The sequence below is a fragment of the Juglans regia genome, chromosome 13 (assembly GCF_001411555.2).
Source record: "Juglans regia cultivar Chandler chromosome 13, Walnut 2.0, whole genome shotgun sequence".
Taxonomy (NCBI): Eukaryota; Viridiplantae; Streptophyta; class Magnoliopsida; order Fagales; family Juglandaceae; genus Juglans; species Juglans regia.
This window is the reverse complement of record NC_049913.1, coordinates 4,802,232-4,827,730: the sequence shown is the minus strand read 5'-3', so window position 1 is coordinate 4,827,730 and position 25,499 is coordinate 4,802,232. Positions and strand designations below refer to the sequence as shown.

The 25,499-nt window shown below is 39.2% G+C and overlaps 1 protein-coding gene across 3 annotated transcripts; it reads right to left on the bottom strand.

Moving 5' to 3' along the window:
- Positions 1–1,872: 1,872 nt before the first annotated feature.
- Positions 1,873–25,196, bottom strand: LOC109010227. Of its 3 annotated transcripts, XM_018990992.2 has the most exons (16): positions 24,708–25,196; positions 19,206–24,195; positions 18,933–19,121; positions 13,618–13,732; positions 12,007–13,063; positions 8,964–9,411; positions 8,650–8,703; positions 5,685–8,541; positions 5,487–5,600; positions 5,236–5,366; positions 4,838–4,930; positions 4,356–4,625; positions 3,934–4,252; positions 3,646–3,831; positions 2,864–2,939; positions 1,873–2,785 (listed from the first exon to the last, which is right to left on the bottom strand). In XM_018990992.2, exons 1-16 carry the CDS (start codon positions 24,962–24,964, stop codon positions 2,686–2,688), a joined length of 11,256 nt encoding a protein of 3,751 aa, XP_018846537.2. In that variant the 5' UTR covers positions 24,965–25,196; the 3' UTR covers positions 1,873–2,685. The 3 variants fall into 3 exon arrangements, with proteins under 3 accessions (XP_018846537.2, XP_018846536.2, XP_035540628.1); XM_018990991.2 differs by having other exon boundaries at positions 3,646–4,252; XM_035684735.1 differs by lacking the exons at positions 1,873–2,785; positions 2,864–2,939; positions 3,646–3,831; ... (1 more) ...; positions 4,356–4,625; positions 4,838–4,930 and having other exon boundaries at positions 5,302–5,366; positions 5,480–5,600.
- Between the last annotated feature and the right edge of the window lie 303 nt (positions 25,197–25,499).

The following is a 25,499-nucleotide window of genomic DNA, read 5'->3' as shown; positions in this document are numbered from 1 at the left end:
TTGATGATTATCTGTTTTGTTTTCCCTCATCACTCGGGAGCAGCAAACCGGTCCATAAGTTCATCCCAAAAGTTCAAAAGGATTGTGGAGACATTTGTTAATAAACAAAGGAAAAAAGTTGGTGATATTTCTTATACTCTCAAGGAAAGTAAAAATGCATTAACATAAACGGTTCAAGAGCGACATCTTTTTGAGCCCACGTACATGGAATATCATTTCACACGGGAATTAGGGACCAAGACAGAAGACAGAAAAGGAAACAAAATTTAAAGACGGACTGTGGCGCGCTTAAAATATATATTCAAGCACTTAAATAGTCAACAATCATAGAAACTGAAGCTTCAGAATACAGCACCACAGACGAGTTGACTCGGTTGAACCGGCTAAAAGCTTGACTCAACCAGGTTGAGCTCTCCTTCATGGGTTGAAGTTGAACCTTGGGGCTGGGTTCAGTATTAGCAGGGTTGGAGATGGCTTGACTGGCCTTTTCTCGCAGCTTGGCAAGCTCACTAGTCCAGATATCCACCAGTGCAGACATGACTAAAAAAAGTCGTAAAAGGATGTTTTTTTTTTGGAGATATTTGAAGCTTTTGGATGGTTGATATTTTGAGGAGGGGGTGAAAGAAAGTCGGGTTTATATAGGAAGGTTGATAAGTGGTAAATTAGAAGCTTGATATACACAGGCGCACACGTTCTTGTAAATTTTTTTGTGTGCGCCTTAAAACAAACAGATTATATACAGTGGGAGAGCCACTTTTGTCGGGTCTTCAGTCATTTCCTTGTCCCCACACCCACAGTGTCTCGAAACCACAGGTCCACAGCAAGCTGTTGGTATCTTAATTTATTTTGTAAAAAAAAAAAAAAAAAAGAAAAAAAAAAAAGTCAAGAGTCATAGACAGTGGCGCCCGATGATTCGTATAAAATATATATTTTTTTATTTTATATTTTTTTCAAGTATTTTTTAAATCTTTTTAAATGCCTTTTTTAAAAAAATTCATAAAGTCACTTAAAAATACTTACTTAACACTAAGAATTAATTTGTTTTCAGAGAAGAGATGAGATGAGATGAGATGAATTAAGATTAAAGTTAAAAAATTAAATAAAATATTATTAGAATATATTTTTTAATATTATTTTTATTTTAAAATTTAAAAAAATTAAATTATTTATTTTATTTTATATAAAAATTTAAAAAAATTATAATAATAAAGTGAGATAATATGAGATATTTCTTGAAAACCAACAAGATCTAAATAAAAAATATATAAAAATAAAAAATCAATCAGGAACTTTTCTCATGCTGCATCCTCGGTTCTATGCATATCCAGTAAGGTGTTGTAACACAATAACAGCAGGAGCACCGAGCCACGTCCCTCGGTTTTAGTCCAAGTGGGTATTCTGGTCCAGTCAATGTTAAGGCTCGATTGAAAATCATTTTAATTTATCTCATTTTTTTATTATAATTTTTTTGAATTTTTATATAAAATATAATAAACAGTTTAATTTTTTTATATTTTAAAATAATAATAATATTAAAAAATAAAATTTTAACAATATTTTATTTAACTTTTAATTTTTATTTAAAATTATTTTATTTTACTATCAAACGGAAGCTAAAGGTAAAAAAAAAAATGATAGTCGGTCCCTAATTGACAACCATTAGACCCATTTTTTTATTAGTTTTTTGCATTCCCATGAATAAATAAAGATTTTTTTAACTTTTTTTTTTTTTCAAAAAATGGAAAATTAAAAAAAAAAAAAAAAAATTTCGGTCACTAGTCCTGTCAATAGGAGCCCGAGTAGGACCGTCCAAAAAAGAAAGAAAAAAGGTAGCAAGAAGACTCGATAACTAATGGCAGTGTACGCAAGATATGTAGCCTCCGCCCAAGGCCATATTGAATCAAACTGCCTATTATTGAACAAGTAAATATCACAACAAGTGATTATCGATATGTAAATGATGTTGGCAAATGCACTTCAACTGCCTTTACAGATACTGTTGATCTACCAAACACGCGAGCGACTACAATTTATCATGACAGAATGGTGCCCGGAGCTAACATCCTTCCGAAAGCACATCCCATTCTCTCCTGCCATTAACAGAATAGGTTTTGAACTCGTCGACAGTGTTTCCTGCATGGGCAGCAGGCAAGAAGACTTACCATGTCAGGCATGAAGGCGATGAATGCATGGAATGCGGCAGAGAAAGCCCTAGTAATGTCACAAAAGCAAATCTTCCAAGGGAATTCATGTTAACATGAGATGTGTCTTGGACGGGCTTGAAGTATGTCCTCTGTCTGAACAACTGTTGACCACATGAAGCAAGGCATGGGCCAAACCAAACATGCTTGGATAGCACCGTCCAATGCAGCTCTTTGTAACTCGTGGCAAATATCTCACTTGAGATGCCCATGGTTCATTCTATGGGAGAAATCAGGACGTTGTGAAGCCAAATATGGGGTTTGCAAGGCTAACAGCTCAGAGCGAAGCAAGAAATTTTAATGCCAAATATGTGGGGGGCTTGCAGAGGCATATAGCTTCTATTGCTTCCTTGTAGGCAGGCATATGTTACGGATCAAGTCTGTCATTTAGCTTAATAAGTGAATGAAACACCCCTGACAATGTATCTTGCACGGAGTAATTTGACATCACAGCTTGTATAAAACGCAGGAAGGCTTCACAATCTCAAATCCATGGAGTCCAACCTTCATACATGTTGCAAAGATTATCTATGCTTGTGGCTTGCTTAAGTAGATAATCCACCTGCTCTGCAACACTGATATCCCTGGATGTCCAACAACGGTCTACTGTTAATAAGAAATTAATTTATATCCTACCATAGAGTTCCAAAGAATAAAGGTACCTGTTGCCACCGATGTCTCCACCCTCTAGTTTCATCTCAACTCGCCTCAAAACTGACATTGCATAAGCATTTTTACCTAGTGATGACAAAGTACAAACAAGAAAGTGACAACTAGGTCAACACCCAACAATCACGAGACTCAAATTTCAGTAATCCTTGGGGGTAGAAGGTCAATTATGAAATGTGTGCTCAAGTTGCAAGAACTAATCTAGAGCGACTAAAATCTCATCAAAATTCTTTATTATTGTTTAAGGGTTATTAATTTGACGCATAGGAAGGAATGAGCCTCATTTGCTTTTGCAGATGAGATGAGATGAGATGTGTTGATATAAAAGTTGAAAGTTGAATAAAATATTGTTAGAATATATTTTTTTAATATTATTTTTGCTTTGGAATTTAAAAAAGTTGAATTGTTTATTTTATTTTGTATAGGAATTTGTGAAAATTGTAATGATGAAATGAGATGAGTTGAGAAGTTTCCTGAAAAGAAATGAGGCCTTAAGGTCCGTTTGAGAACACAACTATTGTCAGGTATTTTTAGAAATTCTCAAATTCAACTTTCTCTCTCATTTCCTAAAACCTAATAAAACATCTTAACTCAAACTATTTCACTATTATTCATAGATATTCAGAGATATTCTTATAATCCAAATGAGCCCTTATAGTTTCAATGGCAGAACTGGTTTAGTTTCCCATATTAATTAAATTATTTAGAAAGATAAGCCGAAAGGGAAAGTAAACAATTGACATAGAAAATCTGATAGGATACACGGAATACTTACCCCTGCCTACTCGACTACTACTATGCATATTAGGTAGAGGAGCTTCACGATCTTCATCTTCAATCTTAGCTTTCCTTGATGAAAAAATATTATCATTGCCCTCAAACTTCTCTTCTGAGTCCTTATTCGGTGCTGTCACAGCTTTGAGATACTCATTTGGTTCATTCATTGCTGACTTGACAGAGCCTGTATCAAGCACATTATCCTCCATATAACTGGATCCTGACTTCTTAAAATCTGAGATTCCTTGAAAATCAGTTTGAGAAAATGGAGTGGAGTTTTGATAACCTGTGGCACTGGACCCACATGAAAGCTGCCCCATCTCATCTGTCAGGTCATTTAAGCAATCTGGAACGTTTTCTTCAGCAAGGCTGAAGCCAAATTCTGAGATGCTACTGCAGATGCTATCTGGTGGAGATATCCACCCTTTATCTTCCAAAGAAAGTTCATTAACACCAAGAAATTTTTCGGTGCTTCCACTGTCGGATATGGAGAGGGTTCCTCCCTCCTTGTCCACAAATTCAGCAGCATCACCAGCAAGATCTGCCCTAGAGGCACTAATTCCCTGCGATTTTACTTCCTGGCTTTCTCCTAGTCCTTCAAGGGCCTGTCAAAGAGAAAGCATTCATGTTCAGGCACCTTGAGATTCTCAAAATATAATGGTATTAAAATAAAATCAACACAATCCATCTCAGAATGGTAAAAAGTACCTTATGAAGATTGCCAGCATGTAGACTTGCAGTGCGTGCAAGCCTGGTCAACATGGAATAGAGGCCCTTCACAGAAAATGTGAGTGATGGTACCAAGGGCTTAAAGCTCTGACAGGCCTCCCTGATTCTTAGACAATAAGACTGGTATATGGCTTGTCCATGAATGGGAGATATCTCTGTACTGCGCTCCCTCTCCCTAGCCATAGCATCAGTCATCGCAGCAACATCTTTAGACAACATTGATTCAAGTGGAAGAAGCATAGCATTTGCCTGCACATACATGAGAAAATCATAATATATTGTTGCGACTTCAGGGCAGACCTGGACAAGCAAATCTTTAAAAAAAAAAAAAAAGTTCTATTTGTGATATCTGGATAGTGAGTCCCCACTTATAAACACTTATTTACTTTGGATGAGCAAGCTATGAGTGACAGTATAAAAAAATTTGGATCGTAACGATTAATTTGAGAGACAATGAGAACCTTTGAAAGATCATCCATAAGAGAATGGTGTACTGCAGCGGCCTCATTTCCTAGACTGTGAACATCATGTAGGTCTTCTGTTATTGCCAGAACCTACAAAAAGTACAAAAACATTAATGGCAGACAAAAACCAAGAAAAGAATACGTTAGAATCCCTTGAATTACAATTCATCAGTAGCTCTGAAAAATTATGAACTGCAAAAGGAAAGAAACAGAAAAAAGCAGCTAAATGGGTGGCCAGCATGAAGAATGGCCTAGTACCAATTAGCCAATCAGTATTATGGACTACCGAGACAAATTTATCAATTATCATAAGGGATGTAGAAGCTAAATCATTTTCCGCATTAGCATCAACTCACAAGAAATCTGATTAGCATCAATTATTGTAAAGGCCACACCTCTTCAAGCATGGAACCACATTCAGAAGTCAAGGCAGTATGGCTCCTTGAAACACGACTGAATGTTGATAACGCAACACTGGCTTCATATGCACAATCTCTCATAGCAAGAACAGTTCTTTGTAAGTCACCTATAAATGAAAAAATAGAATATTAACCTAGCAATGAACATGTCTATGCTTAGCACGACAAGTGCATAAGCATGTTGTTTGTAAGGATGCAGTGATGAATGCTAATAAAATACATGTAACCTGAAGCTGACTTTGCTTTGAGAGAGGCAATGCAGAGTTCATTAGTTGCAGAATATAAGCCATTGGAAGCAGCCTCCATGGTGCTTTGTGCAAGTTTCCATTCTTGTTCAGTACCTAAGATGAACATGAAAAATACACTCACTACTCGCATAAAACTGCAATTAATGGACAAATATAAGTGAACTCTCAGGAACTCACGTGTAAAAGAATGATAGGTAACGTCCAATCTTGTTAGAGCATTCATGTAAACTTGCTGCCAAGCTCTGCCATCACTGCCATTCCTGTAAGGATGAATATCTCCTGGAAACTGGAAAATGCCAACTCTTGATGCTTCAAAATCCAATAATGATGCGCAAATTTGCATTATATCTGATGCCTTCTCTTTAGTTTCCCGCAGCAACTGTCGTCGCCTCATCAAATGGTCATGGAATTCAGTAGGAATTCCTGAACTCTTGATAGAAGCATTTCCTGTTGCATTAGAATTTGCGCCACCACAAGCCCACCCCATTGCTCTCTCAAGCTTCCCTTCTGCTGTAGCAGAAGTTTGGTCACAAGCCTGAAGGCAGTCAAGTGATCTAGCTATCTTTGACACAGCAGATTGTATATTCTCCAGCAATTTGGCTCTGCTGAGGCTTAAAATAATTGGATATGAGCTATCATCACTGGCAAAAAATTTCTCAAGTGTGACCTTGTTACCATGGGAGGGTGTCAAGGTATCATGCATCCATTCTATTTGAGCAATCTCTAGGCTAGTCTTGTGAAGAGACTCTCTGAGCTCATTTACCTGCCTTCTCATAAGGGAAGCTGCTGACCTTGCCGCTCTAGCCGTTTCATGAACATTGCAGTATTCCTCAAGCATAAGTTGAACCTTTTTCACAGCCCCACCATCCTTTTTCACTTGATCAAGACCAACATCCTTTGTTGCCTCTGTTAGTTGCTTCAGATGCTCATTTTCTCTATCTAACAAAGCCACAAAAGCAGGAACAACTCTTTCCTTCAGGTACTGACCAATATGTTCTTGAAGCTGGAACTCTAGCTTTTTCTTTACAACATTAAAGAGCTGGTCGAATCCTAAATTTTGATCCACAGATGAAGCTACATCATGTATGCATGAATCAAGAAAAGAATCCACAAGGAATATTTTCCAAATAAAAAAAGAATGTCTGTCCAACAATCCTCCAAACTTCCAGATATATTCAGATATTGGGTTTCCAGAACTCATCAAATCCACTAAATCCGAGATATCATTTGAGTGAGAGGTACTAGAAACAGCAAATGGAGACAAGGATTTATCCATCGATTCCAATTCAGAGAAGGGCTTAACTAAGGTGGATATTATCATTTTGCTTTTATGCAGCTCCCTCTCCTCGTCAGCATAAATTAGAGACTGGAAATGGCGTTCTGAAGAAACCAAGGAGTTTTTTATGTCAGCTTCTCTTTTTATGAGTGAAGAGCTACGTACATCCCTCTGGTTCCAAGTTCGATGTAGTTGGTCCAGCTGTGCCCTACAAGCTTCTTCCTGGGAAGCAAGCTCCTCTGCCTCCTCCCAAGAGAGATGATCCCTACCTTTCAGAGCAGCTTCTTCAAGAGCCAACTGCTGCTCAGTAATGAGACCAACTTTAATAAAATAGTTCTGTTCCAGTTCAACCAAAGATGCCCTTTCCATTTCAACCTCAAGAAGCTGCTCCAGTGTCATATCAATAGAACCCCTGATTTGTGAGATTAATCCGAAAGCATCCATGACTTCTGAAGGGAAAGAAATTGCAGATCTTATCACATCTGGTAGAACAACTTCTGTCATTTGCCCAAGCAAACTCTTACAGGAAAGTAAACCACTTTTAAAAATAAAGACCCACTCCCCTTCAGAAAGATATTTTGAATGGTCTTTATCTGTATCGATGCTAGTTATCTCCCTACTGACCAATTTTTGAAGTTCATTAACAAACCCTGCCAAGAGAATACATTTCTCAACTTGTTCTTCGAACTTACAGAAAATAGTTCCAAAATCGAACTGCAATCTATTGTTTCCACTTCTTACTCTCGTAGAATTGCTAAACATGTCTAGTAACTTACTCTTAACCTCATTATACAGAGAACTAAGAGCTACATTCAAAACAGATAACACCTTCTCCTTCTTCTCTTCCAGCTCCCTTTGCAATCTTGCATCCCTTGTCCCCTCATATTTAGAGTGTGTGGACTGAATGGAAGAAAGGGCGTCTTCTTTCCTTACAAGACCAGCAGACTGCATATATCTTATAAAAGCAGACAGAACACTATCCTTGGCTCTTAATTCAGTCTCTGAACCAATAGCATTGGCAAGCTCAGCACACTCTTCTTCAACTTTCTCTATCTCTACTGCGTACTTCTCCACTTTAAGACAGAGATCACCATGCCTGCGTTTGACAGAATCGAGATTATCACCATGTATTTTTGCCATAAGATCTGTAGCCTGTCTTCGGGCAACAGAGAGGATGTCAGAGGATGCTGCATTCACAGAAAGTTGCAAAACTTGTGTCCAGCCATGCACTGCACTGGTTGAAAGGTAATTTAGAGGTAGGATTCTTTGCAAAGCCAAAGAGTATGCTTGGAGGGCAGTTTGGGCAGAAGAGAGCCCCTCATCTAACTCAGCAATGAGCTGAGAAACTTCCCTATCAATATCATGGCATTGTACTTGTGTGGGCTCAGGAACAATAGTTAATGGAACCCCCGCCACCAGAACAGCAGATGTAAGTGAAAAGGATTCTTCCATGCCACTCAGATTTAAACGAGAATTAATTTCAGGAATCAAATTGCTTTGTAAAGCATCAAGGATCCTTCCATGCTGCTCCATCCAAGTTGTTGCCTCTTGAGCTTTCTCAGAAACCACAGCCTTCGCTTGAGCGAATTCTTGAGCCTGAATTTCAAATGATGCACGAGTTTTCTCTGAATTGCTAGTTGCTTCAGAAACAAATGACTTTGCCGATGTCTCGTGTAGAATAAGGTTAGACCTCTCTTGATCAGCTCGAAAAAAAAGAGCAGAGGCAAGTTCATATTGACTTAGGATATCAGCAAATCTCTGGTACATAAATTCTCAAAGTCAGCTAAATTTGAAAATAAAAAGACAATTAACAAAGGATAAAAAATTGTAAGTAGCCACAAACTGGTAGGCAGTACTCCCTCACACCTGAAGAGAAGATTCAATGGCCAGTAGATTAGCCAATAAAAGATCATGATGTTCCTGCAATTAAGGGCAAGCGAATTTTTAGGTTCTAGAATACTAAAGATGTTGTTATGTGCAAAGTGATAAATAAAGACTGGCTACAGTACCAGATAGATACAGACTCAAACTACAAGATGATGCACAAAATACGAGTAATTCAGTACAATCCCATCACAGAGACATTGCAATGCATGTGCAAGATTTGCCAGGAACCACATATTCTCCATTTTCTTCAAACAGAGAGATATACAAGCTCCAGTTTTGAAATGGACAGGTACCTGCAAGGGAACACGAATTTCCTGAACTCGTGATGCAAATAAACTCAAACTAACAGCCAATTCCATGCCCTTTCTTTCTTCACCACCAATTGCTGCATCATCATGAAAGTCTCCACGTGTCCATTCTACCAGTGGATCCCAAACAAACACTTCTAGTAACATCAAGAGTATGTCTTTGTTCTTTCTCAGAACACCAACAACTGCTTCACAGTTTGATCTAAAGGTGCCTTCTATTCCGGTCAGCCCCAAAGCTGCTTCAATTGTCTGTGTAAGACGGAAGGGAACAATTTCTGGAACTTTTAGTTTTTGCCCTTTATCGAAACAAACATTATAATCTATATGTAAAATATCTCCTTTACAGAAATCTATAAGAATATTATCCAAATGTCTATCCCCCAGGCCCAGAATGTGGCCCACCATGCTCATGGCCGCTACAGTTCCAGAATACCTGCAAGTCAAAACCAAAATTGATAGTTGAAGTATTTGACATTTTGTTGTGCATAATCTAATAAACAAAATATTTTCTAATTGCACAACATGGAAGACTCGTGTACCATTCTAAATAATGAGAAATTAGAAAGAAAATTCACAGGTCATACTGGGTTCTCTTTTGCCAATTAACCTATTTAAACCATGTATTTAGATGAAAGAAACTAGCTTAGTAGCTGGGGGCACATGGATGTCTGTGGTAAGGTTGAAGAGATTGTAGACTTCAACATTAAATTCCCTTCTCTATAATTCTTCATGTCCTTATTTTATTGAAAAAGAGAGAGCGAGACATTGCAGCCATGGTTTACCTTGTAATGGCAGCTAACTACCCGAAAGTTAAGCAGTGAGTAGCAGGCACCTTATTTACCTCTATATTAAAATATATGGCCGCAAGTATAATTTCAAGTATCTAACAGAAGTATTATGGTCAGTTCAATTAACTACCCACAGTAAGATCATTTAATTCTATCCTATTTTTAATTTAGTTTATAACTTGATTGTGTGGAATTATTTAAACGTGATTTTCTTTGCTTACCAATTTTAATGAAATACATATAAATCAAATGATCAACAAAATTAAATCATGACCTTTAAAATTATTTTAAATTTATGGTCATTTAACACGCGAATGGATGATGTGGTTCAACCAAACGAAGACAAAATGTTATGAATGAAAGAAGACGAGTGTTTCTGGCCTCTAAAATTCCGTGTCCTCTAACATTATTTAAATTTATGATTGGCTATTTTGGAAAGTAAAAACTGAAGGGTCTTTCGTGTATTGAAGGTTTATTCAAATAAAAATTAAATGAGAAATAAAAATGCTTGCAAAAAATTAAAATTATTTGGATGATTATGATAAAGTTAATTATAAAAATGTTGAGGTGGCACAATAGAAACAAAAGACATTGTTTTGAAAATTATATAGGTAATATATATGCAACCATTAGCACAAAGTAATGTGCCTAAAAATTGGTATAATATCACAGTACCACTCATATAAATGACATCGGATACTTTACTGATCTACCATCCCAATAAATTATGATTTGGAAGTGGAATAATCTCCATATTTGGTCAACAATCTTGATGATTAGATAAGTAGTGCTCATAGGTTGTTCATTCAAGTGACATGATGAAAAAAGAATGATTGAGGAAAACAATCATTTGGGCATCTATTGGATTGTGCAAAATCAGAGCCAGACACAAATGAGTTTCCTCTTCTCAAAGAGTTGGATGCAACAGCATTTATATAAGTACAGTAACTGCAAAATTATTTCTCCAGTAAAAAACAATTTTTTTTATAAGTAAAAAAAAAAATTAAAGAGAAATTATTTTTCGATATTTGTTTAGCTCTCATATATATACAAACCAAGGATAAGAATTGCAGAGAGCTATGCTTCATTGTTACTATGTTTTTTTTAGTTAGTATCGTTTTAAGGATAATATTTTGTTACTTATAAAAAAAAAAGGATAATATTTTGTTATAATTAAAAGTTGACGATTGATTATCAGTTCTTTGGCTTTTAAGTTTTGTCAAGGGGAAAAAAGTAGGGGTGATACCCGCATGGTGCGGGGAGAGGGGTACCCTCCCCTGCACCCCGCCCCGCACCATGTGGGGGGTTTTTGGAAAAACCACATCCGCCCCGCCCCGCCCCCCGCCTAGGTCAACACATTTGTGTTTAAAAACAAATATTTTTGGTCCAAAAATATTTTTTTAGACCCAAATTATAATATAATTTAAATAATAAATTAAAATTTATAAATATAAAAAGAACTTAAACTCATTATAGTTAGATTTTGGATTGCCTTGGCCTCCTAGGCTAACCTTTATATAGAAAGCCAAGGCAATACAATAGTCATCCTTAAGCAATGTGAGACTTAGTAGGGGCAGGGGACCCCGCCCCCACATGGGTGGAGCGGGGTAGCTTGCCCGCCCATGCGGGGCGGGGCAGGGCCCTAGAAAAAAGTTTTGTTAAGGTCTCTAAGGGTTTTTTTCAACACTAAAGAATAGAGTTTGCCTTTTACACCTCAAAACCTTAAATCCTTCATTGACCGCATCATAGATGTTAACTATTTCATACACCTTCAGAAATAGTTCAAACGTTTGATTTAGGAATATGAAATGAGAATCACTCTATACACCAGCACAAAAGAGTTGATTGATTTAAGTTCACAATGCCAAAGGCAAAAGATGAGGCCAACTGAACATTTGACTCAAGGCAAAGAAGAAAGACATGTGACCATGGCTTTTAGGCCTCATTTGGTTACACATATGAGATGAGATAAAAGTTGAATAAAATATTTTAGAATATAATTTTTTAATATTATTTTTGTTATGAGATTTGAAAAAGTTGAATTGTTTATTATATTTAGTTTGGAAAAGTTGTAATGATTAGATGAGATGAGATAAGATAGTTTGTGAAAACAAACCAGGCCTTAGAGTATATTGCACTTATTAAAACTTCATGGAAAAAAGTTGTACAATTTAGGGACCACGGGTAATTGGATTAAAATTTTTAGTACAGTTGGGTCAAGAATATAGATTAAAAGGTACCTTTTCAATTTTGAGCTGAAGGCTTTGAATCCTTCACTGGCACACCATAGTTCTTGATGAAGAAGCTGTCTAGGAACCTCTTTCATTAGATCCAGAAGAACTTTGCGCTTGACTTCATGAGGCCAGTCTCTTCTTGAAATTACTCTCCTAATGCCTTTCTCTTTGAGTGCTGGTATGATTTTACCATAGAACATATCACTTGGTCGGGGAACAGGTGGAGGAGCTGAATCTTTTGCATTGCCAGAACCCAATGCTGAGAGCTGTGCCAGTTGGACACGGTTTTGCCAAGACTTAAAGACACTGTAGATACTTATCACATTGTCAACCCACTGAATCAGACCAGCTCGACCACTGATTGGTGTCACAGAATAATATCGAATACCAAGAGAATGACTACAGGTTGCAGGAGATGAATGCAGAAACCCATTAATAGCTTGCAAGAGCTGCATGATTCTTGCATCAAGGCGCAAATCTTCTCCCCCTTTCAAAAGATATGTGTACTTCTGACCATCTGAACCCAATATTACAAGTTTCTTAGGTTTAGTCTTGGTTGATAGAATAGCCACTTGCTCAGAGAAAGAAGCAATTGTGACAATTTCTTGGAGACCAGTAGTGACTCTTGCATCGGATTCAGATACTGTGACATGCTTCTCAAGACCAGGCATTGGCACATCAGAAGATGATAAAAGGGCTAGTTGTGGTGCAACTTCCTTCAATGAAACCATTGACTTTCTCTGATAAGATGCCAAGGATGCCGCGATATTGTCAAACGGACGCCACACATCTCCAAGTGCTGCTACAGATGCTGGGGGTGTCTTAAAATTTAAGATGGCTGACTTCAATTGTTCCCTATATTCCTCATGGAACCATACTTCATGAGGTGTTTCGGGTTTTTGGGAAGTTGTAGCTAGACGACGTTCCAATGCCACAACAATGGGGGCCATCATGGCCGAGTATTTAGCAGCATTTATCTTGTTCTTCTCACTCTGGCTTAGAGTGACATTCTCTGCAATCCGAACAGCCTCTTCTTTCAACAAATTAATGCGCCTCATTACATCTGAAAGTATATTTAGTCAGACAGTTCAATATGCTGTGTGATTAGAGAAAAATAGAAAAGTAGCAGTATGTATGAGGGAAACCCACAAGAATGTGTGCTAGCACCATTTGCAATTAAAAAGTTGTGATTTTTCAACAATTTCTAATTTTAAGAATATACCATGTGACAATTGATGAGTCAAATATCCCAGAACATCAAAACCCTAAGGAAATTGATGAGACAAAAATAGCCCAGACAACAACCCTAAATAAAGTTGCGTCGAAAAAACCTTCATTCTTATCTGTAAAAAAAAAGGTCAAGTTGAAAAAACCTATGTACACTGCCACATTTGCCTGGTGTCCACACCTTCAGATTTCAACATGCACATAACAGTTCATTTTGGGTTGACTTAATATTTTAGACACGTAATCTAATGTTCATAGTCAAAGTTGCATGATGCATACTTATAGTAAATTTACCATCTGGAGACCTTACAATATAATGAGATGATGAAATGCGCATGAATTAAATGACATCATGACAGCAAAAGCCTCATATAAGTGACACGATGGTACCTGTGTGAAGATCCTGAAGTGTGCTGAGCCATAATTCCTCCCAAAGAACAGTCATGTTTCCCAGCTCATTTATCATCAGCTGAACATCTTGAATCAACCTTGGATAGAGCTCTCTCTGCACGTAACAAGATTATGCTATAATCTTCTACTAACCCAGTTCAACCAGGAAACAAAAAATTCAAGATGATTAAGCATCATATTTACAAAAATTCTTCAGCACAAAACATAAAGCAAGATCAAATTAAGGGAATGCTACGCAAAGAGGAATTCCTATGATAAAAGCCAAGACCTGGGAGGCGAGGATCTTGCACTGGTTGAGCCAATTTTTCTTTTGAAAAGTAAGTAACTTTATTGATACAAATGACATAGACATAGCCCGTGTACACAGGAAGGTTGAGGCCAATTAGGGAATGCTTCAAACTGAATGCGGATGGGTGTAGTCTAGGGAATTCGTGACCAAGTGGTGAGGGTGCGGTTATTAGAGATGATAAGGGACATATGGTAGCAGCCTTCTCTAAAACATATGGAGAGGGAACAAACACAAAAGCAGAAGTACAGGGGGTCCTTGATGGACTGAAACTGTGCAATAGACTAGGTTTGGAGAAAGTTGAAGTGGAGTCAGATTCAAAAGTGGGTGTTGAATGTTTGTGGCTGAGGTACCATTCCATGGTTTCTAACTCATTTCTGAGATCAAGTTTTTGAGCAGTGAAACTGTGTCTATGCTATTGGGAATGTGTTCTGAGAGGTTAACCCAGTGGCGGACAGGCTCTTGAAGCTAGGAGCGACAGGGACCAATAAGGATTTTTCTCAATGGAGTGAGCTGCCAAGATAGGTCAGAGGAAATCTGTCATTAGATAGAGCCATGTTATCTTATATCTGTAAGAAATATAGTGCTTACACTTTGGTTAAAACAGAAACGAAAAAATTATTGCTTACACTTTGGTTAAAACAGGAGAAGTATAATTTTTAAACATCTTGGTTTTGGGATTTGATGATAATTTGTAACCCCCAAGATGTTTTGGATGTAACCACAATTTTTCCTCCGCCATAAGTGATAGTTTTTTAATAAAATTATGGGTTATTGTCCTCTTTAAAACAAATATCAAATTAAGGGAAGGATGCTTAAGTTCTTAACTATAATATAGTATTGGTAAACGTGATGTTTCGTGAAGCATTAACTACTAAGCAGAAAATTGTACGGTAATGATTCGGTATTTCAAATCACAAAAATATTATGCCCATTTTTTTGACAAGTATGAAAATATTTTTTTTTTGATAAGTAATAGGTTATTTTATTGATATGAAAGAGGCATAGCCCAGGTACACTAGAAGTATACATGTGAATACACCAATTAGTGACTCGAAACAGTTACAAGGAAATCATGAAAACTAAGACCATTCAAATCAAGAGCAATGGCCCACACAAACAAGGTCTTCCAGAAAAAGTTCCTAAACTCTTCCAAAGAGCGTTCATGATCCTCAAAAAGTCTCTCATTACGTTCGTTCCAAATACACCAGAAAATACATATAGGAACCATCTTCCACACTGCTGCAATTTGTGCTGTTCCTGAGATCCCATTCCAGCTTGCTAACAAGTCAACCACCCTACCCGGCATCCCCCATGTTAATCCCATTCTACTGAAAAAATTAGTCCATATATCTCGAGCAAACTCACAATGAAGAAGTAAATGGTCCACCGTTTCCCCACTTTTTCTGCACAAACAGCACCAGTCCATAATAATAAGGCCACGTCTTCTAAGATTATCAAAGGTCAGAATCTTCCCTAGAGCTGCCGTCCACACAAAAAATGCAGCCTTTGTCGGTGCTTTAGTCCTCCAGATATTCTTCCAAGAGAAAATATGCCTTTGGTGCATATTAATGGATTCATAAAAAGAGCTTACCGAAAATTTCCCTTTCCTAGAGGGGCACCAAACCATCGTATCTTCCAAAGTGGCAGCAGTGGTAATGTTGTACAGCATGCTCAGAAATCCCACCAGCTCATTCACTTCCCAATCGTGTGCATCCCGAGTGAGGTTGATAGTCCACTCCTGTGTGCCTTGGTTAAGAACCCGCAAGTCAGCCACCATAGCTTCTTTTTCCCGTGCAATTCTGAAAATCATAGGATAAGCATCCTTCAAGGCCGTGTTTCCCAACCACACATCTTGCCAAAAGCTGATCCTACTACCATCCCCCAACCGCAAACGAGTGTTACTAGCAAAAGAGCCCCATCCTTTTCGAATAAACTTCCATAGCCCCACTCCATATGTCCCCCTACCCTCTTTAGAACACCAACCCCCTCTTTCACTTCCATACTTCATATCCACCACCCCTTTCCATAAAGCCCCCCTCTCATGGTTATAACGCCATAACCATTTCCCTAATAGGGTCTTATTGAACGCCCTCATATTCCGGACCCCCAACCCACCGTCTCTCAAAGGGGAACATACCTTTTCCCACCCTACTAGATGGAACTTACGCTCATCTCCTAACCCACTCCACAAAAAATCCCGTTGAAGTTTCTCTATTCGAGAAGCAATACTTGCGGGGAGGGGAAATAAAGATAAGTAATAAGTGGGGAGATTGGATAAGATACTCTTCATAAGTGTGATTCGCCCCCCTTTAGAGAGATACAACCTTTTCCACCCGGCCAACCTACGCTCAAATTTTTCCAGCACCCCTTCCCAAATTGTCTTTGCTTTGAAAGAAGCCCCCAACGGTAACCCAAGGTACTTCAATGGCAACGAAACAACCCCACATCCCAAAATATTCGCCAACCCTCTAATATTTCTGACTTCTCCAACCGCAACCATCTCCTTCTTTGCAAGATTAATCTTCAACCCGGATACCGCTTCAAAACATAGTAAGATGGCCTTCAAAGATTGTATATGCCCTTCATTTGCCTCACAAAAAAGCAAAGTGTCATCTGCAAACAATAGATGAGAAATAATAGTGGAACCATGGGTATCTCCCACTGAGAAACCTGAAAAAAATTCTCCTTCTACTGCCGCCGACACCATACGACTTAGAGCCTCCATAACTAAGACAAATAAGAGAGGTGATAGAGGGTCACCTTGTCGCAGCCCCCTCGAACTATGAAAAAAACCCACGGGATCACCGTTTATCAGAACCGAGAAGTGAACCGATGACACACAGTATCTCATCCACTTCCTCCATTTTTCCCCAAACCCACATCTCCTCAGCATGTACATCAAAAAATCCCAATTTACATGATCATAAGCCTTCTCCATATCGAGTTTGCATAAGATACCTGGATCTCCCGACTTGAGCCTGCTGTCCAAACATTCATTAGCTATAAGAACCGAGTCCAAAATTTGTCTCCCCCTCACAAAAGCATTTTGAGACTTAGAGATAATCTTCTCCATGACCGTGCTCATCCTGTTAGCAAGAGTTTTGGCAAGTATCTTATACACACTGCCCACAAGACTAATCGGTCTAAAATCTTGTACCTCTCTTGCACCGGCCTTTTTAGGGACTAGTGCAATAAAAGTAACATTTAAGCTTTTCTCAAATCTTCCATGACTGAAAAATTCCTGAAAAACCAGCATTACGTCCTCTCGCACCACCTCCCAACAAACCTGGAAAAAAGCCATTGTGAATCCATCCGGGCCTGGAGCTTTATCTTTGTTCATATTCCTGATTACTTGTTTTACCTCTTCCTCCTCAAATGGTCTCTCCACCCAATCCATGCTATATTGGTCAATTACCTCAAAAGCTAAACCATCTATTGTGGGCCTCCATGGATAAGGTTCCTCTAACAAAAGTTCAAAATGCCCTACCACATGTTCTTTTATCTCACCCTGATCTGAAGATACATCTCCATCTATGCTCAAAGACTCAATGTAGTTAAACCTCCTATGTGCATTGGCCATGCGATGAAAGAACTTTGTGTTTTTATCCCCCTCCCGAAGCCACAAGGCCCTTGACTTTTGTCTCCATGAAATTTCCTCCATTAAAGTCAATCTTTCCAATTCAGCAACTACCTGACCTTTTCTGATATTTTCTTCCCCTACACCCTCCAGACCTTGTAACTCCTGAAACAAACTCTTCTTTTGTAAAGTTACATCACCAACGGGCACTTTAAGGCCTTATCAGCATGTGAACCCCATATAGCCTAGTTACCTCGTTCATCTAATGATCCTCACCTTTCTTAAGTAGCAATCCCACAACCATAGGAGAATTTGCAGGAAAATATACTTCCAATAGGAAACAAAAGGGAAATACTGGCAATGCTTTAGTATAAAGAAAATAAACAATGATCACGCCACAAAGTGAAGCAGAAAATGCTTATCATGTCCCCACCAAAACAAATGAGATTGGTTGGTGAGCTCTCACAAAAAAAAAAAAAAAAAAAAATTAAAATTAAAATATTTCAATCATAAAAGTGATCATACAGTCATTATAATGACTAAAGGAAGCCCCAGCCACATCTAGGCCTATAGTCCAAAAGTGCTGATCAATGTTAAATTTGAAGCCCCTTGGAATCATTATAAACAGTAAGAACGAACTTCTTCCCCCCAAGCAATATGGGATCCCACTTCTTCCAATACTCAATCAAGGGTGCTACAATTTCCCTCTTAAGTCTCTAACATTCTCGTCAAGTCATTCCATCATAGGTGGCAAGATTCAAATCCCACACTTTTGTTTATGATCGTCTTTGATACCATTTCAAACAATCCAAGGGAGGCCCAAGCGGCATCTGGGCCTGACTTGAGCCCCTTGGAATTATTACAAAGGGCAAAAACTTCTCCCAGCCAAGTAATATAGGATCCCGTTCACCAGCTCCTTATACTTATCCAGGGTGTTACAGTTATAACAAATATATGGATGAACGAGTTACAAAATCCAAGTAGCAGCAAACACACATGAGACCATATTATAACTTCTAAAGAAGGCACACAACTAATGTCAACCATGTGAATGAAAAGAGGGTCATTGGAATTAGTATAGACTTATAAACATGAGGGCATTATGAAATGCTTGTATGCCCAATTTTCAAATGATGGGTATAAAGAGATTCTATATTAGACATATTATAATGTACACAAGTGTCGAGCAAAGAAATAGAAGCAATTTCCATTACCAAACAACCCAGTACGTGCTGAAGCTCCTCCAACTAATGTCAACCATGTGAATGAAAAGAGGGTCGTTGGAATTAGTATAGATTTATCAACATGAGGGTATTCTGAAATGCTTGTATGCCCAATTTTCAAATGATGGGTGTAAAGAGATTTTATATTAGACATATTATAATGTACACAAGTGTCAAACAAAGAAATAGAAGCAATTTCCCTTACCAAACAGCCCAGTATGTGCTGAAGCTCCTCTGAAGGGTTCTCTTCATAAGCATTTACATCAGCCAATGTTGGGTACACTATGGACCACGGAGATTGCTTGGCCAACATCATCAATAAGCTCTCCAACTGCTTCCGGACCACTTGCTCAGGATGAGAACTTACTCGAGCAAACAGTTGGGGCGTTACTTCCTACAGAATAAGATTGCGATCTGAAGTCACTTGATAATTATTGCGAAAAACATAGGGAAAAAAAACACAGCAGTAGTATCTCACCTGCCATGGCAACAAAGGAACCGTCAAAAGGGCAGGGCCCAGAATATCTTTTAACTCCACTCCATAATTGAGAATAATATGTAGGACATACAATGTAGCCCTCAGGGTATAACTGCCAGTTTTTTGTTTTAAAGACTTGCAATCAAAGCCAGTCAACTGACCATGGCAAAGCTTGGCAGATGAATACGATAGATACCGTATGAAACTAAGACCTGCATGCCCAAAGAGGGACACTCTTCTCCTCCTCAAAGACCACCAAACATCAAGTAAATCACCAACTACAGATAATACATCAACTTCGTCCAGGCCAATGTTTGCACTTAGGAAGAAAATCTTCAACTGAGAAGCTATTGTAGCAGAAAGGCATTCACCACTGGAATTTTCTGCCCCTGGCGCCCCAGCTGCAGCTTCAATAATATTTACTACTTGCTGCGCCAGAGCCCTAACAGCATTGTCCTCACTCAAATTAAGTTCTGAAGAATCAATCAAAAAGTTATGTTCTCTCTGTTCATCCATAAAACCATTTGGATCACCCTTGTTCTGGAAAAGCTGTAAAATCAAAGATTTCACTCTCGCAATCTCAACTTCATTTAACTTGAATCTCTCAGGCAGAATTTCTGTAACAAGCACAGGAGAAAACGAGCAAGAGCGAAGGACTGATTCATGTTGGTTAGAGAGAGAGTCTCTGGCTTGATTAAAACACCAAGAGGCATATGAAATCCATGACTTAGCCATACTGGGGCAAAGATGAGTGGACAATTTGGTAGCTGTACCCACAATTTCTTCAATAATATGACCCACAATTGGTCTAGAGCTTTGGTTTTCACTGCTAAAGGAGGGTCCACCTCGGCCATAAAAAGAGCTATAATCCTTCTTAAAGTCTGCTTGCATATCTAGAACAATGATATCCAGACTCAAATCTGAATAATCCCGTCTAAGCCAATCTGAGAGCTTCAAGCAAGCCTTGGCCTTCAGAATATTTTTTTCAGCATTAGAAACTACAGATTCCGAATAAACCATGCAAGGCCGCACAAACGACCAAAGATTAGTAAAAGCATCTTCGTACTTATGTTCAGCATGCATTAGCAGGATGTCCTCGTACTGCAAATTCAAGATGAGAAAATCACGGTGCCTCTCATCAAGACAATTTGACACATGATCTCTCAGATAGCTGTTTAGACGGTTAGCCAACATTAGGTTTCCTTGTTTACGGGCCAAATTCAACATATTCAAACATGTTTTAAGAGTAACAAGAGAAGTAGGGAGAAGGTTTTGATAAACCCGGAGAATTTTTAACCATGGGTTACAATCCTGATGAAATCTACTAATTGGAGACTGTAATGATTGGATGTATGAACTTAATATTGACTGAAGTTGTATGGATTTGTCTTGGCTGCCTTTGAGCTTGTAACCTTCTTCATAGGCAAAGATGCAGTGCAATTGGGTAGCAAACGCTGCTGCCTCTGCTAATTCATCAAGTGGCAAAACAGTCAATGTTTCATCCAGCATTGACTTGGCCTTCTGTAATTCATGGGAAATCAGGTCTACCTTTCCTTCATTTTGGAAAAGCATTGCCTGTAAAAGCATTTGCTCACTCCTTTGCAAGGCCAGTTTGGGGTCAAGTGTGAGCTCACTGCTACTTTTAGGTGTCAAGTCAAGGCAAGCCCATGCTGCCTGAAAATCACCCTCATCAAAGCGTGCCAAGGCATGGAATGAATTAATTTCATTGCCCGCTGTAGTCAGAGCACCAGAATAAACTTTCCCAGCATATTTAGCACGGAGTGTTTGTAATTCTAACAGCCAGGACTCTAGAGACTTCCAATCAGATACAGCAGTATAGCACTCAATGATACGTGCAATAACAAACTGTACGCCACCAGAACCCATTGTACTGAGCGATTCCTCAGTCTGAAGCAAGTGAGTAAGGTGAGCAGCAGCCTTTTCATACTGGCCTTCAGCCTGATATACAAGCCCAGTTATCCAGATAAAAGGTCCCATTTCCCCACTTTGACCGAGAGACTTGTTTTCCTCCATAAACAAGGAAGAAAATGAAATTGAAACCCATTTTTGCAGGCCACTCAAAGCATCAGGTTCACGAATCTTACACAAAGCTAACGCCATATGCCGTACAACCCGCAATATGTCTCCATAAAATCTATCCCTGATAGTATTTAGGTTCTCCGCCAACTGGGACCTAGATTTCTCCTTCAAAGCTGAAGTCACAAGATTCTTGAGCTCCTGTAAACGTAGAGAACAATACTGAATTATAGCATCATTACATTGTAGTGCCAACCCAGCATTCATCATGGGTTCACATATACGAGAAAACCACTCCTCACAGACTTTTTTGTTTGCCCGAAAAAACAAGGAACTCTGTCGAGTAGCTGAGGGCAACACGACAGAGCCCTCATATGCATTATATACATTTTTCTTTAGGGCCTCAACAAAATCCAACAATAACCTCATTGGCAACAAGTGAGCACCAGAAGATCCTATCATACTTAAGTTCCCATCATTTTGCTCACCATCAAGCTGAAGCAAGTGTGCGATGTCTAAAAGCATTCGCTCTAAAGCTGCAAAAGTCTGGGTGGGCCCACCAAGATTAGTCCGAAGGCGCATAGCAATACAAAACCTAGCTGCTTCATGTACAGCCCACAAGGCACCAGCCAGATTATTGACGGAGCAACTTCTTAAAAGAATATCTTCATCCACTTTGATGTCCAACCATACACCAGAGGAGCCAAAGTCTCCTGCTTCCTCAGTTTGACTAAAAGCAAGGTCCTTTGACCTCTGACAGGTATGAATCAGCCGTTGGATCCAAGAAGAAAGAGGCACCTTCCATCTTTGAGAAATGTAACTCAAAATAGAAACAAGTTGTTGTGAGTGAAGCTGCTGACGCAGCTGCTTCAAGGCAAACACTTGCTTCCAGTGCAAGTTTGAATTATTGCCTAACCTAAGCATAACAGGACTGGATGTGATAGATATTCCATAGTCATATAGGCCACATGCATACATTGTAGTAGGAAGGACATTGGCAAGCAGCCTCACAAATGCGTATTTTACATCAATATCTGGATCGCCAAGCTTTTCTAAGACCACTTCAGCAATAGGATACAAGTACATGGGGTCAAGAAGTCTTGCTTGTAGAAGCAGCTCCAAAACTAATGCAACATGCAACCTCACTTTTGGTTCCCTGTCTGATGCAGCATCTAAAACTGAGAAAAGGAGATTCCCAAGAATCCCAACATAACCAGATGCTTCATAAAAATAAGTACTTGTATTTGACTTCTCATAAATAGCAATAATACTCTCACATAATCTTTGGACCCAATCTAGGGCTGCTTCTTTAACTGCGAGAGGAGAAGAAACATGAAGAACTTTGACAAGGAACACACTATACTTCCTCAGATGCCCAATGATAACAGCTGAAAGCCCATCCCTGAAATTGTCATCGTCGGGGACTTTTTCAGCAGCAACGTCCAAGGAAGCTTTTTCATTAGTCTGATATCTTAAAGAATGCTTGCTTAAAAATTCAACTGCAGTTAGCCTTTCCAATGTCTTGATAACATTGACTTGCAACTCCACAGAGGCCTGAATAGGTAATTCAAAAGGATTCAGTTTCTCGATAATAAAAGTCACCAACTTCTCTGACCTATTAAGATACAAGGTGGCAATGTCTGGTTGGCCAACCAAACTGCTACGCCCACCTAAGGAAACACAGGTCAAAAGAACTTTCAAGTCAAAGTTAATCAGTGCAAATAACTCAAATTTTGAATAGGATTTAGCATCTGAAATGCTATCAACCCCATCTCCATAACCTAAAGTCTTTCCCAGCATGGCCTTTAACAATTCCAGCTCTTCAATCACTAAGGTCAATGCTTGTTGAACAACTTCATTATTCCCATGTTGAAGCAAGAAAATATAAGTGGCAGCAGAACTTCCAGTAACTAAGTGATTTGGATGCAGCCGCAGGTGAGATACCTGACCATCAAATTGCAGTATTTTTTGCACAGATGATGGAAGGAGACCAAGCTTTTGCAGAGATAATAACTGAAGATTGGTTTTTAGAACCCCATGAACTTGAAAAGAAGTAATCTTCCCTGCTCCCATTGGTTTCTTAGCATGATTCATTTCCAGGATTTGAAATAAAATATCAACTGCAAGAGGATAAAAGGTGGAAAATCGTTCACACAATATTTCTGCCAAGAGAGTCAAGCACTTCCATGAATCCCCAATCCATTCCGACCATCCAAATTTGTGCCCAACTATTGATAAGCATACCAATAACCGCGGTACCATTCTGGTCAGAGGTTCAATTATTTGTTGGAGTAGATTTATTTCCAGCAATCCAGATGCAGTGGACTGCAAAACTGTTGAGAAACAAGAAAGCAGCGCAAGCAACCTCCGAAATTGTTGCGGTGTTCCAGGACTCCCATCCTGAAGCAATACTTCCATGTCACCCAAGAATTTTGACAAAAGCCCCAAAGAGAACTGCAAACTACCCACCCAGTGTTTCTGAAATTGCAAGAAACTGTCCATCATAACACGTCTATCTGATTCAGAAAGGTCAGGTACCAATGCCCACCCAAGAAGCAAATCAATAATGTCGAGAAAATGAGGTTGAAAGAATCTACTGAACTTCAAAGAAATCAAGGTTAATACACCCAGAAGCCGGTGTAACAAACGCAAGGAGGTTCTCTCATCCTCAAGAAGAACTTGGCATGCTTTGAGGATCGGCAAAGCAAATCTCTCAACTCCACCAACATCTCCAACATTAAGAAACTCCCGCAGGCCTTCCAATGCTAACTCCGCGGTCCCATCACCAGGGCCTACATTGCTAAGCAATGGCAACGCCCAACCAATGAACCGGTCAACCATACTTCCGAGCATGACATGATTTTGTCTTCCATTCGAAGTGATCGGAATTGAACACACCACGGCACAAAGAGCTCCATATGCCATGGCTGCTGACTGTCGCACCGAATACAATCTGACCCACAACCCACGTAAAAGTTACACAATACCATATAATGTAACCAAAATAAGTAAGTAGAAGATATTTTTAGATTTCCAGGTACCTTTACTAAAGGGAGATGTCTTGTAGGATTACTATGCAAATTTCAAAACCAAGGGGAATACAGTAATCCAAAAGTGAACTTCAATGCAATGCTTTCGGAAAACGAAAATCTCTGTTCAACTAAAACGAATAGTTTTATTAGATAAATAGATTGGACAGTATTGCCTTCTTTAATTACGCGCCAAAAAACCCAAAAAAAGGCTTAACAATTTTCGATTTCTTTGGATTTCCTACATTTTCTTGGCAACCAAACAGAGCACGAAACGAAATTCAAGCGAACCCTGGTGACTAGCCCCAACTAAAACTACTTTACACCTAAAACTACCACCATAGTTCGCACAGAACCGAACCCTACAACCACGCAAATTATGTAAAGCAAATATCAAATTGAAGAAGGGCAACAGAGAGAGAGAGAGAGGCTTTACTTGTCGGAAAGGAGCTGAGAGAAGCCCTGGGCGAGGAAAGTGGCCGAGTGGGCGACGAGGAGCGAGTTGGCCGGGTAGAGGATCGCGCGGTGGAGCGAGTTGATGGCTCCGAGTCGACCCGAGTCGTCGCCACCTTCTGAAGCGGCGGCGGTTGTGGCGGTGGTGGCGGCAGCCGAGGAAGTGGAATCTTCCTTGGGTAGAGCGACGGAGAGTAGAGCAGCCAGTTGCTGCTGCTGCTGGTGGAGCCCCTGCATCATGGCGGTCTATTTGTGTATGTATAAGCGTTTATCGCCGTGACTTGGCATCTCTTGCTAGTTTTTTCCTTTTCTCTTGCATTTGCATTGGGTCGAAGGTTTCCCACTGCTTCTTGTTCGTGTGTGTGTGCCCGGAAAATCAACAACAACAAGCAATTTCTCGAGTCCAACGAACCTTCTCTATACAACCAGACGGACGTTGCGTCGAGAAAGAGCGACGATCAGTCCTATTAAGACGAAACGAGGGTACAGATAGAATGAAGTACGAGAAGCGGTCCATCAAAATGAATTACGAAAAAAAATGTATAGATAGAGTGAATTACACAAATTACACCCTGACGATCAGTTCTATTACGACGAACAGACATGTCCCGTTGCGTCAAGAATGAATGACGAAAAGTTAAGTTACTTTCGAAGCGCAGACGATTGGTTATTTATAGTGACGATAAAAGTCTACTTGATATGTCGGAATAGTAGTCGCGAGAAACCAGACGCTCTTCCCTACTTTCAACGTCCCACCCCTACGTTATTCTATAAT

Coding starts and splice junctions, on each gene's coding strand:
- LOC109010227 (XM_018990991.2), bottom strand. CDS start 24,964: ATGATGCAGGGGCTCCACCAGCAGCAGCAGCAACTGGCTGCTCTACTC. Junction 8,542..8,649: donor CCATTGAATCTTCTCTTCAG/GTGTGAGGGAGT, acceptor TTTATGTACCAG/AGATTTGCTGATATCCTAAG. Junction 2,786..2,863: donor GGAGACATCGGTGGCAACAG/GTACCTTTATTC, acceptor TTGGACATCCAG/GGATATCAGTGTTGCAGAGC.